The sequence below is a fragment of the Papaver somniferum genome, chromosome 1, assembly GCF_003573695.1.
Source record: "Papaver somniferum cultivar HN1 chromosome 1, ASM357369v1, whole genome shotgun sequence".
Taxonomy (NCBI): domain Eukaryota; kingdom Viridiplantae; phylum Streptophyta; class Magnoliopsida; order Ranunculales; family Papaveraceae; genus Papaver; species Papaver somniferum.
The window spans coordinates 69,762,689-69,777,016 of record NC_039358.1 but is presented as its reverse complement, the minus strand read 5'-3'; the positions used below and the strand labels follow the sequence as shown (position 1 = coordinate 69,777,016).

The 14,328-nt window shown below is 34.3% G+C and overlaps 3 protein-coding genes across 3 annotated transcripts; 1 reads left to right on the top strand and 2 right to left on the bottom strand.

Moving 5' to 3' along the window:
• Positions 1 to 1,292: 1,292 nt before the first annotated feature.
• On the top strand, positions 1,293 to 1,637 carry LOC113330477 (60S ribosomal protein L23A-like). Its single transcript, XM_026577308.1, has one exon. The coding sequence runs from the start codon at positions 1,293 to 1,295 to the stop codon at positions 1,635 to 1,637; it is 345 nt and encodes a 114-aa protein (XP_026433093.1).
• Positions 1,638 to 8,647: 7,010 nt separating this feature from the next.
• Positions 8,648 to 10,731, bottom strand: LOC113330407. The gene is made up of 4 exons (XM_026577246.1): positions 10,720 to 10,731; positions 10,527 to 10,582; positions 9,583 to 10,295; positions 8,648 to 9,105 (listed from the first exon to the last, which is right to left on the bottom strand). Exons 1-4 carry the CDS (start codon positions 10,729 to 10,731, stop codon positions 8,648 to 8,650), a joined length of 1,239 nt encoding a protein of 412 aa, XP_026433031.1.
• A 44-nt stretch (positions 10,732 to 10,775) lies between these two features.
• Positions 10,776 to 12,666, bottom strand: LOC113330329 (L10-interacting MYB domain-containing protein-like). Its single transcript, XM_026577170.1, has 2 exons — positions 12,334 to 12,666; positions 10,776 to 11,434 (listed from the first exon to the last, which is right to left on the bottom strand). The coding sequence occupies exons 1-2, from the start codon at positions 12,664 to 12,666 to the stop codon at positions 10,874 to 10,876; spliced, it is 894 nt and encodes a 297-aa protein (XP_026432955.1). The 3' UTR covers positions 10,776 to 10,873.
• Positions 12,667 to 14,328: the final 1,662 nt, after the last annotated feature.

The window sequence follows — 14,328 nt, the reverse complement described above, 5'->3', positions numbered from 1 at the left end:
TAAGTTTCTCCCTTCTAATCCTGTTTAATTCAATTAAAATTCCTAGTTATGTGATTCGAAAATAAAATTGACTCTAATTTGTTGTTTCGAAGCTACTTCAGGTATGGTTTTCTATTTGATTCAATAGGTTTTCCTGATTTAGTAGTTCTACTTTCTTAGTTTGATAAGGTTCTGATTTTTGTTTCGTTGACTTTATTCAGATCGGAGAACAACATTATTTTTATTGAATCAACAGGTTTTGAATCTAGGTATGTTTATGTTTTTTGTTTGTTTCTGCCGATTTGTTGATAATACTAGTTAAATTCTCCATTTAATAAAAACGTTGATCTCTCATAATTCTAACGGAGCTAGTTGTGGACTCTTGTTGGTGTTTTTATGTTGCTTATCTTGACTACACATGTTGAGTTTGGTTAACGAATCTATGGTGGTGTTGATGGTGGAGATGCAGGTTCTGGAGGAGGATGTGGTGGTAGAGGTGGTGGTATTGGAGCAGGTTTGAAGGAGGATTTTGAAGTCAGTGGTGGTGTTTTTCAGAATTGATGAATTGAAGGAGATGATGAGAAGATAAAGGATGAACTATTTTAAGTTTCTACTACTGGTGCTAGTGGTGACAGGTAATTAGCTGATTTCACAAGGTTCTCTTCTTTTTTTAAATGTTTATGTTTTTGTTGTGATCAAGTTTAACTTGTTCTGATAAATTTACTACGGTAGCATCCCTGTCAATGATTGGTTTTTACTGTTGACTTATGCATCCTTATAAAGGTAGTATATGGATTCTGCAATGTATATCAAAGGGGTCAATGCTTTCCGTTGAATGAATGTATATCAAAAGGTAGTATATAGATATAGGTCTGCACATTACATCTGTTTAACTGCACATTAGACAAGCCATATGCATGACAGTTTGCACATTTAACTAGCATCGGCAGACTATATATGTGTAACTAGTAGTTACACATCTAATCAAATGTGTAACTTCTAGGTAAACAAGCTAAATGAATGTGTATCTACTAGTTACACATGCAAATTAGATGTGTAACTTATAGTTACACATGTTAATTTGATGTGATATGCATATGTAACCTAATATGAAACTTCTATCTAACTGTAACATTTTTAATTTTACCTTTTTTTTTGTAGAGTCTGTAACTCTGTAAGGGTGAACTATTAAGTTTTGTATACTTGCTCTAGTTTATTCAGTTATGAGATACATTTGACTATTCTGTGTCCATTCGTTTTTGATTTTTGGATGTCCTGTTTTGTTCATTTGTATGAGAAGTGTTCTAGATGCTATGGTACTGATATCATTTGTTTGTCATGTAGTTACTAAGAAGGCTGACCCCAAGGTGCTGGCTAACAAAGCTTCCAAGGCTGTCAAAGCTGGAGCATCAACCATTAAGACGAAGGCTAAGAACATCTGCACATCAGTCACATTTCACAGGCCAAAGACATTGCAGAAGGAAAGGAATCCCAAGTACCCATGTATTAATGCACTACCAAGGAACAAGCTTGACCATTACCAGATCCTGAAATACCCACTGACCACCGAGTCCGTAATGAAGAAGATTGAAGACAACAACAAGAAGAAAACAAGGATGCTTTCAAGAAGATGTACAACATCCAGACAGATAAAGTGAACACCGTTAACAAGTAAGCCTTCCTGATTACTTACGAATAGCTACTTCTTTTTCTTGAAAGGTAGTATATGGATATAGGTCTGGAATGGTTTCACTTAACTCATACATCTGTTTAACTGCACATTACACAAGCCATATGCATGACAGTTTGCACGTTTAACTAACATTGGCAGACTATGGATGTGTAACTAGTAGTTACACATGCTAATTAAATATGTAACTTCTAGGTACACAAGCCAAATGAATGTGTATCTACTAGTTACACATGCAAATTAGATGTGTAACTTATAGTTACACATCCAATTTGATGGTATATGCATATGTAACCTAATGATGAAACTTCTATCTGTTATAGTGGTTATATTTATGAAATTGAGGAAAGAACATCAAGTCCTAGTAGTAGGGAGTAGTAGTGGATGCAGATTAGACTAATTAGATGCAGGTTATACTTATAGTTACACATGCTAATTAGATGTGTAACTTCTAGTTACACATGATAATTGTATGTGTAACTTATGCTAATATGCATGTGTAACTATTGTTTACATATGACATATGCATGTGTAACTACTGATTACACATGCATTTTGTTTTCCTGGGTTCATATCTATACCCTGCTGAATCAGTTGTGTGATCATTTTTTGTGATATTAATGTGCTAGCACAAGGTTCTCATGTGTTTGTATTATTCTGCCAGTATAATTACTGTCTGAAGCTTTACTTTCTGTTGCTTAAAATGTCCGTCGTCATCGATAATATGAAAATGGCTTAGGTACATCTAGACTAGCGTTGTAAAACGTCTTTCTGTTAATACAGTGCTAACAACGTCTTTCTGCTGAAGCAGTCGTATCTTAATTAAGAGCTTCTCATTCACTTGCAAGGTTAACTGTATTATTTATGACTGGTAATTGCTTGATAGTCACCTCTCGTTTTTGCTAGTGTTATTCATTTAGAGATGGATTTGCTGATTTTATGTTGACATATCCAAGTCTGATGCATGTGTAACTCCTAATTACATAATTCAGATGCATGTGTATTTGCAAGTTACACATGCTAATTAGATGTGTAACTTTTACTTACACATACTGATTTTGGGTACACATACCAATATGCATATGTAACTCCTAGTTACACTAGTCATATGCATGTATAACTTCTAGCTACACTAGCCAGATGAATGTGTATCTCCTAGTTACACATGTTATATGCATGTGTAACTCTCAGTTACACAATTCAGATGCATATGTAACCGCTAGCTACACTAGTCAAATGCTTGTGAAACTAAAATATACATTGTTTTATGTACTGTTCATTTTAATCGTATAAATACTGATTGCTTGTTGTTATATTTCAGGTTTTAGATAACTTCATAAAAGATAATTGCTTAAACGTGGTAATGGTCTCGCTGGAACTGGAGTTGACGCTGAATACACAAGTCAGATGCATGTGTAACTCTCAGTTACACTAGATAGACACATATTTAACTCTCAATTACACTAAACAGATGTGTGTGTAACTTCTAGTTACACATGCTAAGAAATTATTGTAAATGAATATTAAAGTAATAACTGTATTTTTTTTTGTGTGTGTGTTTTTTTTGATGTCTATTTTTTGCATATATATACAAATGTAACTTTGCATTACACATATCATAAGGATGTGTAACTTTTGGTTACACATGCCATATGCATGTGTAACTTCTGTTTACACCTTCGCACTGTATTTTAATAATTTCGGGCCTAGATTTAATAATCTTGGGCCTAGATTTAAATTTTATTTAATTATGGGCTTGACAATATGCATAAGGGTATCAAAGTCTTTTAAAAACTCGGGGCCTAGATTTAAACTTTTTTTAATTAAGGGCCTCATATTATGGGTTATCCGTGGGTTGGGCCTGAGCCTAATTTCCCCTTTTAAATAATATAAAGAAAATTTAAAAACGATTTATCTTTCGAACCGTCTGTCCAAAATTCACAAACTTTATATATTCGGAAAGCTCTTTCTGAGAGCTAGAAAAAGAGTATCCATATGAGCATATAATTTTCATTTTTTTTATAAATCTTACTTTACAGTAGTTGTATACAAAACATATATACCTCTACAAAAGTCCAGAAAATCCAAAGACAAGACAAGGAGCACCAGTTTGTACACCGCATACAACTTGAATCGTCCACCTAAACACCACTAACAAGCATGCTATTAAAATCTAACACATAACAAGTACGTAAACACATAATGCTATTAAAATTAGAAAATCCAGAAAATCTTCCATCTACAAAACCTTCCCATTGTTATTCTCCACTTTCTTGAGCACCCTCGAAAAGTACCTAAACAATAGCAAGCATGTTATTAAAAACGTTTCATAACATCGAAAAACAACAACTTAGGATTTCATCAAGAATTAGTTTTTTTATATTATTGATAGAGCACAATGCAAAAATCTAACATCCATACCCACAAAACAGACCATATATTATTGAGATAGCACAATGGCGTACAACTATGTACACACCTAAAAATCCAAGTAATCCAACATCCATACGCCCAACACAGGTCATATATATTATTGAGATTGTATAATGGTGTACATACCTAAAAAAATCCAACATATATACCTACATAAAAGGCCATATGATCACAAGAGAGCTTAATTGTGTACAACAATGTACATGCTTACGAAAATCCATCATCTGTACCCACAAGATATGCATATATTGTTAGATAATACAGTGGTGTACAACTATGTACACCTATAAAAAAAATCTAAAAAATGAACATCCATACCCACAAAATAAATCATATATGTTATTGAGATTGTACATGGTGTACAACTATGTACACACCTACAAAAACTCAACAAATCCAGCATACATAACAAAAAAAAACCATAAAATAATGAGAGAGCACAATGATGTACAACTAGGTATACACTTACAAAAATCCATCATTTATACCCAAAACATGCATATATGTTATTGAGATAACAATTATATTAGACAGACAAAAGTATAAAGCTAATTTCATGATGATGGCTTATTAAATAACATGGAACTTTGTCTAAGATATTGCATTAGCTAAGTCAATTGTTTTCAATTAAAAAATTATACCCTTCCTTTTGGTACAAATACGGCTATTTGGTTGCCATCCACATTCTCAACCCAATCAATCTCTTTTACATTATGACCTAGTTAGTCTAAACAGTTAAACCTAGCTTATGTCAACATGTATTTCCTCCAGATTATGTCAGTTGACCCACTTTTCTCATTAGGGTATATCAGTGATCCGAACAACATGCCATGATGTACACTTGTACTCCAGGTGCACTAATATGTACACTTGCAATACAGGTGCACCAGTATGTACACCCATAGAAGGATGGTAACCTAATTGCTAAGAGAGACTGTCAAGCTAAATCGGAAACTCTACAAACCATGCACTGCTAGAATAAAACATCCTTTATTGCATTTCGAAGATCACTATGCTTACACATTATCATTCTTCTGAGTATTATGTAAGACTGAACTAAGATCGGACCAAGGAGACCAGCATATTAGAATTACAAAACATACCTCTCTTTGTCAGTGTGGTAAAATATTCAAGTCAGGTTAGACGTGGAAGCTCACCAATTCTTTTGCACGTTTGCTGTCAAACAAAAGTGGAAACAGATTAGAATAGGATTATCTGATCAAAAGCATGACAAGTCTATATAATGATGATACCAAGCATAAGCTTGTGGAGCCATTATTTTCACGTGTACCACTTTGTACACGCCTATAAAACATGCATGAAATCGCTCATTCATACCCACATTTGGACTTACTTTTTTCATGGAAAATACACTGGTGCACAAGTATGTACACACCTACAAAATATGGATGAAATAAAGCATTCTTACCCACAAACAGGCTACTTCTCATAGGAAATAGACTGGTGCACCAGTTTGTACACCAGTTTAGACTCTCCACGTAAAAGAGTCAGACTCCTGACTCCTCATGATAATATCAACCAATTCGACTAAAAGTATCCAAAAGAAAAAAATCCATAACAACCCCCTTGAATGTCATAAGGTCACTGTAGTAGACAAGTCAGAATGCAAATATTAGTTTTATAGTTTCTGGTACATAATCAATGCAGAAACAAAGTGCACAACTTACAACCAGTATGATAAAACTGGTGCACTAAAGAGTACATTACGTAAAAATGGTGTACAAATAACTACACCTCGTATAGTGAAGTAAACTTATTCTATTGTAAACTGGTGCACAAATAAATTTACTACCGCACACTTGTTCTATTATAAATTGTAATCTACATTTTCCATGGCAGTAAAAGAAAAGAACCGCAAAACACTCTATATCATCCTTTCCGTCCTAGTTCCAATCCATTACATAAAATCCAAAATTCAAAACGGCATTCCAATGATCCAATCCATAAAAAATGTACATGACAAAATATCTAGCCAACATTCCGATTGTTTTCTCATTTCCTTTCACTTGCATACTAGCTCCACATACCTAATTTAGATAATTTGAAGTGTTCTAAGAAGTAATATACATTAGTGGAAAACCTTGGAAAACAAATTAAGAAAACAAAACCAAACCATGCCAGGAAAAATGAAAAGACAAAAAGTCTAAATTCTCATATACAAATTCAAGCAAAAATAAAAAATAAAAAATATCTTATTGATATGGAGAGAAATGAGCACAAATTGAAATAAACCTAAGATGTTCAACACAATAGTGTCTCACATCTTGGCTTTCTTTGGTATCCTACATAACTTAGCAAAACATATTTCGTCAGAAAAATATTCCCTTAAATCAAAGTAGAAAACAGAATTCCATGTATTCTTATAAGAAACAAAACATTCGAAAAATTAGAGATCAAAATCCTTACATGGCAGCCGGTGGAGGTGCAATGGCAGCAGGTAACTTCTGAGCAGGCTCATGGAATAAATGATCAAAGTTAGAAATGATCTGCAACGAACATTTTGACTGTTATGCTTAATATCAAAACAGAAAGTCGGTGGACTAATTTAAGATATCTCAATGTTTTTGTAATCAACACAAAGGAAAACTACTACGTGTCAACTCATGTTTTCAGACCAGGTGGCTAAACTTCAAAAAATAGGAAATTAACATACATAAGTCTGTCCCTAATAATCCCTAATAACATGCACACAAATTGCATGTCAAATTTCAGTTGGTTCTCAAACAATCTAAAACTTTAAATATAGAAAATGATTAATCAATTAGTTGGAGTGCAAGACTACAAGTCAAAAGTGACTGTTTAATGTTTACGGCTTGCAAGATGACACTAGCTCGGCTGAAAGGTCTACTACCGTGTTAGAGTACTTTTTCATAGTTTACCAATAGTGACTGTTTAATGTTTTTTTGGTCAAACATTTCCCTTTGATCTGGCATATCGTTTTTTCTTGTTTGTAGGCCGGATACCTACCAATCAATACCAAACTAAAGAGTATACTTTCATTTCTCTTTTAACGACCAAAGCGTCACAATCGCAAACCTAGTAAAGCTTCATATGAATGAGTATATTAAAGAGTTTGGCTGAAAATTAATCTTTCCACTACCCACTACTATGATAGAATAGTGTGTTACTGTGTGCTCAATTCTATGGATTCTTTGAATTAAGCTTAAAATAAAAAAATAAAAAACAAAACTAAATGGCAGATTTATCAAGATCGACAACCTAAAATAGTTCAATAGATCAAACTTACGGCGACAATGATACTGACTGTTGTTGGCTCCATCAATAAACTCCATCTATTCTGAATTCAGCATAGAATCAAAATTAAAAGTGTACAATAATATACAACACGCTATATAAATTAAAGGTTAAATAATCTATCAATTTATCTCCACTGATGAATTTCAGTGTGTTATTAAAGAAAACACAACTGATTAGCAAACATCTCACACGGATGATAATTCTAAGATTTGAATCACGTACAAAAAAACAACATTTATTCTTAAAGTAAAGCTTACAATCAAAATTAAAGAACCACAAATGAAAAATCAAAGCGACAATCAAACGAATTACCTCACCCTATTATTACAATGAATTTTTTTTATGAAGTAATGATCATTAAATCAATCCGTTACAGATTCAAAAGCTTCAATTGAAACAAATGAATCGATCAGATAATCCTCCAACGAAAGAAAAAATCAAACCTCAAAAGTTAAAATATGATGAAACAACAACAATATTGAAGAAGAGGAACGAAATATATGAGAATAAAATGAAAATCCGCAAGAATAAAATTATGAAAATGATTCGAAATTCCCTCTTTTCTCACCTAAAAATCTTAGATCTAAAAATGTTTTCTGAAAACATATTTTCGAAACCACCACCACACCACCACTTGTTAAGCATCCACTGTAACTGGAAATCACCATCACCATCTTCAGCAGATCTAAAAGAGGAAGAAAGACGAGGTTTGCACGATGGATGAAAAGTAGAAAAAACATATCTGGGAAGAATATTAGACTGGGTTTGATATGAGGGTTATTTTAGTCGTCATCAAAATTAGATTTGGACTGAACCTTTAGGATTTGGACTGACTCGTTCAGGATTTGGTAAATTTGGACCTCCTAATATTAGGCCTGAAAGGACATGACTAGAATGTCTAAAGCCAAACAACTTTGGGACTAACACCTTGTTTGTTTGCAGCTGACTCATCTGAGTCATCTGGATCTGAGTCGTCTGGATCTGAGTGAAATCACCTGACTCATCTGGATCTGATTCACTAAGGTCTGAGTCAGAAAATATGTTTGTTTTGTGAGTCAGACCTGACTCAGCTGACTGGATTTTTTTGGACAGGAAATGTCCTTGTGCACGTTTCAAACCATAACATTTATCACTACTGAAACATCACAAATTGTTCCATTCCAGTCTAAACAACTTCCCTTTTTGATGAAATTAAACATATTAAACATCATAAAACAATAAAATCTAAAGATTAAAGTCCTATAAACATAAAAGAAGCAACAAAATCTAAAGGAGACTAGCTATCTCATCACGTAAGTTGTTCACATATATCTGCTCTTGTCGTCCAAACAGACGAGGTGCATTTTCTTCCGTTTCCGCTTCCACTTCGACTTCCACCTGTGTCTCATTCATATCAAATGTCTCATTCTCATATTCTTTAAATAGCCAATCATCCAATGCATTACGACGTAGAAAGTTATGTATTGACATGCAAGCAATAACGATATCTCTTTGAGTCTCAAATGAGTAAGAAGGCATTTTACTTAAGACGGGAAATCTTACTTTCAATACCCCGAATGCTCTCTCAATCACATTCCTCAATCGAGCATGGGCTTGATTAAACTTCTCCTCTTTTGCCGTTGGAGGTACTCTTCGGTAATCACCTATCCAATACCTTATGTTGCGATACGGACACATAAACCCTTGTGTATGAGAGTACGCAGCATCACATAGATAGTATTTGTCTGCAAATTTTCAACAAAAACATTATGAAGTCATGTTGATGAAACTGCAGCAAGAGGTAACATATATGCTAGTCCAAAGTAAGGAAAGAAAAATGAAACTGAAGCGTAAATCAATAAGGTATGACAATGCGAATGACCAAAGTGTAAAACAAGAATCCTTGTCAACTACATTGAGCAATATTATGTGGCAAAAGAGGGGAACCAAGACTTCACACCCTCATATTAACTTATTCATGGCATGGCCAATGCAATGTTTACTGAATTCGAACAATCCAATCTATGCCAAACCCAAAAAGAATGATCCTAATTCCTAAGTAAAGTTCGGTATTGTGATCAATTTCCTAGTTATAATGGCAGCACAATTTATTTTTCCTACAGTTCAAATATATAAGAACGCAGTGCACAAGAATCTAAATAAAATTGAGTAAAGAAAACAAACCCAATGCAGAAAAATGGGACTTAAAATAGAGATATTACCTGGTGGAGGTAAAGGAAACTTGAAATATGGATCACGCACTTCCTCGGTCAACACTCTCGAGTCATGAGCAGTGCCTTCCCATCCAACCACTACATATAAAAAGTACATATCCCAATCACATATCGCAAGCACGTTTTGGGTACATTCTCCTCTTCCCCTTCCTCTATACGGTGTTTGCTTCTCGACTGGAATGCTCGCACTAATTAGAGTGCCATCCAATGCACCAACAACACATTTGAAAGCACCTTCTCGGAGACGTTTATGCCTTTTAGTTATAGCTGGCTTGTCAAATACATTAGACGGAGGAACTAAAACTTCAGCAGACCAAATCTTCATAGCAGCCAACACTTCATGAAAATACTTACTAACCGTTTCACCCGAATGTTGAAAGTGATACAAAATTACACGATTCCTACAGTTGTGCCCAATTGTATATAAGAACATTGCCATCTTCTCCTCTACTTCTATATATTTACTATCCTCTAAAAGTCCTTTGGCTCGGAACTCATTGCATAATAGGGTAAAAGGAACCTTACTCATTCTCAAAAGGTTGTACATATTCCTCGGATTTCCATCTAACAGGTCTTGGGTGAAAGCCTTTCCCGTTAAAATTGACTTCTTGTACTTCGGGCGTACACGCCGTTTAGCCTTCTTAAGTTTCTTCACTAAAAAGCATAAAACTACTAGTTGAGATAATAACGTTTTCATTTTCCTGAAAAGATCAAGTAGATGAAAGAAAATCAATTTTAATACAATATTTAGTAGAGATTGGTGTACTCAAGTAGATGAATGAAACTCAATTTCAATACAATATTTAGTAGAGATTGGTGTACTCAAACAATACCCAATACCCAATTGCACATATACTTTTAAGGAATCCAGCAAACTCAATTTCAATACAATACAAGCATTCATTCACAAACCTATATAAGAAAATGAGTACTTGCCTGTATTTAAGTTCTCCCCTTCTCTAAACCCTCTTCCTTGTAGCCTTTCAATCTGCAATGAAATGAAAGAAAAAGGTTAAAAGCATAAATAAGAAAATAACCAGCAAGCAATTGAATGTAACCAATAAGAAAATACGTATTCATTCATTCAACATTTACTCATTAAGCACAAATAAGCACAAATAATACTGATTCATCCATTAACTTCAAAAATACTCATTCAACATTCAACATAAAATAAAACTCGAGTACGTAAGTAACAAACACGAATGTTTTGCAACCCTAACATCTCTAACTATTTCCTAATTTCTCAACATCTCAGTGGATGAGTATTCAAGATTTCTCAACGTTCTTTTAAAAGTTTGTGTACAAAGGCAACACGACGCTCATCGCTTTTCAAACTGACAAACAATTTCTGCCAACCAGGCATCTCTGAAGCTTTTAGAGTTATGATCAAATACTCATCCATTGTGATGCAATCAGTCTCAAGTAAATTATCCAAAGCTTTCATGAATTCGGCTGCGCTATCCTTTTCTAGAGCAAGTTTCTTATGTTGAAGATGAGTCTCCATCGATGTTACAATAGAACAAACTTTCTCAGTTAATAGATCACTTGATTCTTCCTCCATTTCCTTCTTCCTTTTCCTGCCACTCCCCTTTGCATTGAGACTAGAATCAACCTCGTTGTCATCCTCATGATTTTTTTCTTTTCCATGACTTGTACGAGATTCAGATCCATTATTTGAAACCCCTGCAGTTGTAGAAGTTCCAGCTGAACAAGGCGGTTCCACTCTTCCAGGTGTATCTCTATTAGCTCCAGTGGAGAATTTCCCATCAAATAAATTCTGCAACTTCTCTGCATCTTCCAGCCCCTTGTTCTTGAATTGACTAGCGTTTTTGATTGTCTGCATCAATTAGAAAGTAAAAATCAATAAATATGTTCAGCTTTTTATACAATCAAAGTTATAATTAGATGCACCAAACAGAACATTACCGGTTCATTAAGGTTATGGAAACATTTAACACGGAGGATGCGCAAAATAAAATTAGTACCAAGCAAAGGGGAGTGGCAGGAAAAGATGGAAATTGACTTTACCACAGATAGAACAATATAAATACACATGTTGGTAGTTACAGAGAATGAAATTTTCTAACTTGTATATCTATATCTTTATAATCATGTTGTGCCACACTGCCATCTTGGGTGAGTTGGGTTAATATAATGCATAGCTAAAACATATAAATCGTCTTGCTAGTGAGTAAGGGTGGAACTACCGACGGGTATACCTCTAAGTTATAACCTCACTCTACTGTAGAACTCCATCAACAAATATAGAAGTAGCCACAAAACAGGTAGGGTGTCACACAAAGATTTAATAAAAGTAGACAGTTAAAGAAAAGCACAACTATCCAAGAAATGATAAACTCCAAAGTGAAAATAGCAAGTATGTAAGACCCAACATTCAAAGCTATAATTACCAGATTAAAATGTAGGTACGTGGAGCTGCTACACATATATTAGATTGAATCCTTCCATTTTCTTTTCAAATTGGGACTTGTATTCTTCAACTACCTCTCTGGGTATTCAAGAAGAGCACTAAAGTTCAACAATGTGTGGAATGGCTTATACCTTAACTAATTTAAAAAGGACAACTACAAAGGCAACACATTGCCTTAACTGGCTTAACTTGATGGAAGAGCGGCATTTAAAGAAAAACAACGATAGAAGTAAGCCAGACCAGGGCTTACAAGCATAAATTTAATTCAATCATAAAGTCCAAACAAAACTGAAATAGTCTCTTACCTTGTCTAATTCAATCCATTGCTCTTCGCTCCAATCAAATGTGTTCGTCTCCGCGTTATACCCATGGCCGGTTCTTGCTAAGAGACGGGACCAAGTGACATATTGGGTTCGCAAGTAATCCCAGTGGTTTCTCAACTTTTTTTGTGTGATGGTGCAGTCATACTTCTCAGAAAAGAACTTGCACAAATTTCCCCACGAAGTTTGCTTCAAAGAAGTTCCAGAAAATCCATACTCAGTAGCTTGTACCAAACACTGGTCAATAAATAGCCCTCTAAATTCTGGGACGCTCCTAAAAATTATCTTATTTTCTTTCTCATCTTCCTTTTTCTCCATATAGAACTAGCATAAAGTAAAAAAAATACAAGACGTGGGTAATTTGAAACAAAAAGAGTGTGCTAACTTTTGAGAAATACCATACAAAGTAATTTACCACTAGGCATGATCTTTATGCATTCAGGATATACGGGTTTAAAATGAAGATAGAATATTTGACAGCGAAAAGTAAAAGCAATGGTTGGCACCAGATCCTCATTAATGTCCTAATATCAAAACAGAGATTCGCCAAAAGAATGCAACTAAAATCACAACTGCTGACCATTAACTCAGTTTTTCCTTCCTACTTTGACAGTATATGCCTACTGACATCACTAGCTTGAAAATGTATGAAGAAACTGACATGACAGAAAGCAAAAAAGGTTTTAGCACACCTTTACCCAGCACCCTTTCTTAGATATCATTGACACAACAATTAGATGTTATATTGTGTTCATGCACGAAACCAAATACTATGTAGCAACAAATTAAAATGTTCTTTTATGTTACTGCGAAACACAAACATGTATATTTTAGAGTTTTTCACTCATTCAAGTCCATATACACCTGTATATCAACTAAATAATATAGCAAATACTACTCCAATTGCTTTTAACTTATAACTAGATATAAAAATGTAACAAATCCAATAATGGAAGTCATAAAAAACGACATCAACAATTTCTGGGTAAAGCTAACTGATCTTGATCAAAACTCTCAATAATCTTTGAAAGGTAGGACATGACATCAAAATCCATATAAGATGATATATTCTATCATGCATAATGATCAAGTAAAACAGTCCTCTCTTTGGCATTTTCACAAACAACAAAAAGCTAACAAAAACAACCATCAAATACTCAAATTAGGATATAAAAAAAGAAACCCAATATTCCAAAATCATCAAAAACCCATATGAAAATGATAGAAAGTATATGGATGTCGAAATTATACCTGATGTCGATTCTTCTAAAACAAGTTGATGAGTTGAAAGTGATAAGTTGAGAAATTAGTTGCGAGTGATGAAGCAAACAATCAGTAAACGAGATCTGTTAAGAGAGGATGAAGAAGATAACTCTCTGAGAAGAAGATCTACGTTTTTCCACAATCCTCCATTTCTGCTCTCGAAACGAGAAAGAAAAGACGAGAAAAAATAAATATCTGATTTAAAGGAAAAATGAAATACTCAAATTAGGATATCAAAAAAGAAACCCAATATTCCAAAATCAAACCATATGAAAATGATAGAAAGTATATGGATGTCGAAATTATACCTGATGTCGATTCTTCTAAAACAAGTTGATGAGTTGAAAGTGATAAGTTGAGAAATTAGTTGCGAGTGATGAAGCAAACGATCAATAAACGAGATCTGTTAAGAGAGGATGAAGAAGATAACTCTCTGAGAAGGAGATCTACGTTTTTCCACAATCCTCCATTTCTGCTCTCGAAGGAAAACCACGGAAGAAACGAGAAAGAAAAGACGAGAAAAAATGAATCTTTGATTTAAAGGATCAAGGGTCTTTTTGTACATTCTTACGACTCAGTGGTTTGAGTGATTGAGTCACTTGCCTCTTCACACCTGACTCTATAGATCCTGAGTCAGGGGTTGGCAGCGAGTCAGCTTGTGAATCAGGAGTTATAGAAAATGCAAAACAAACAGTCTGACTGCTGACCCGGCGCGAG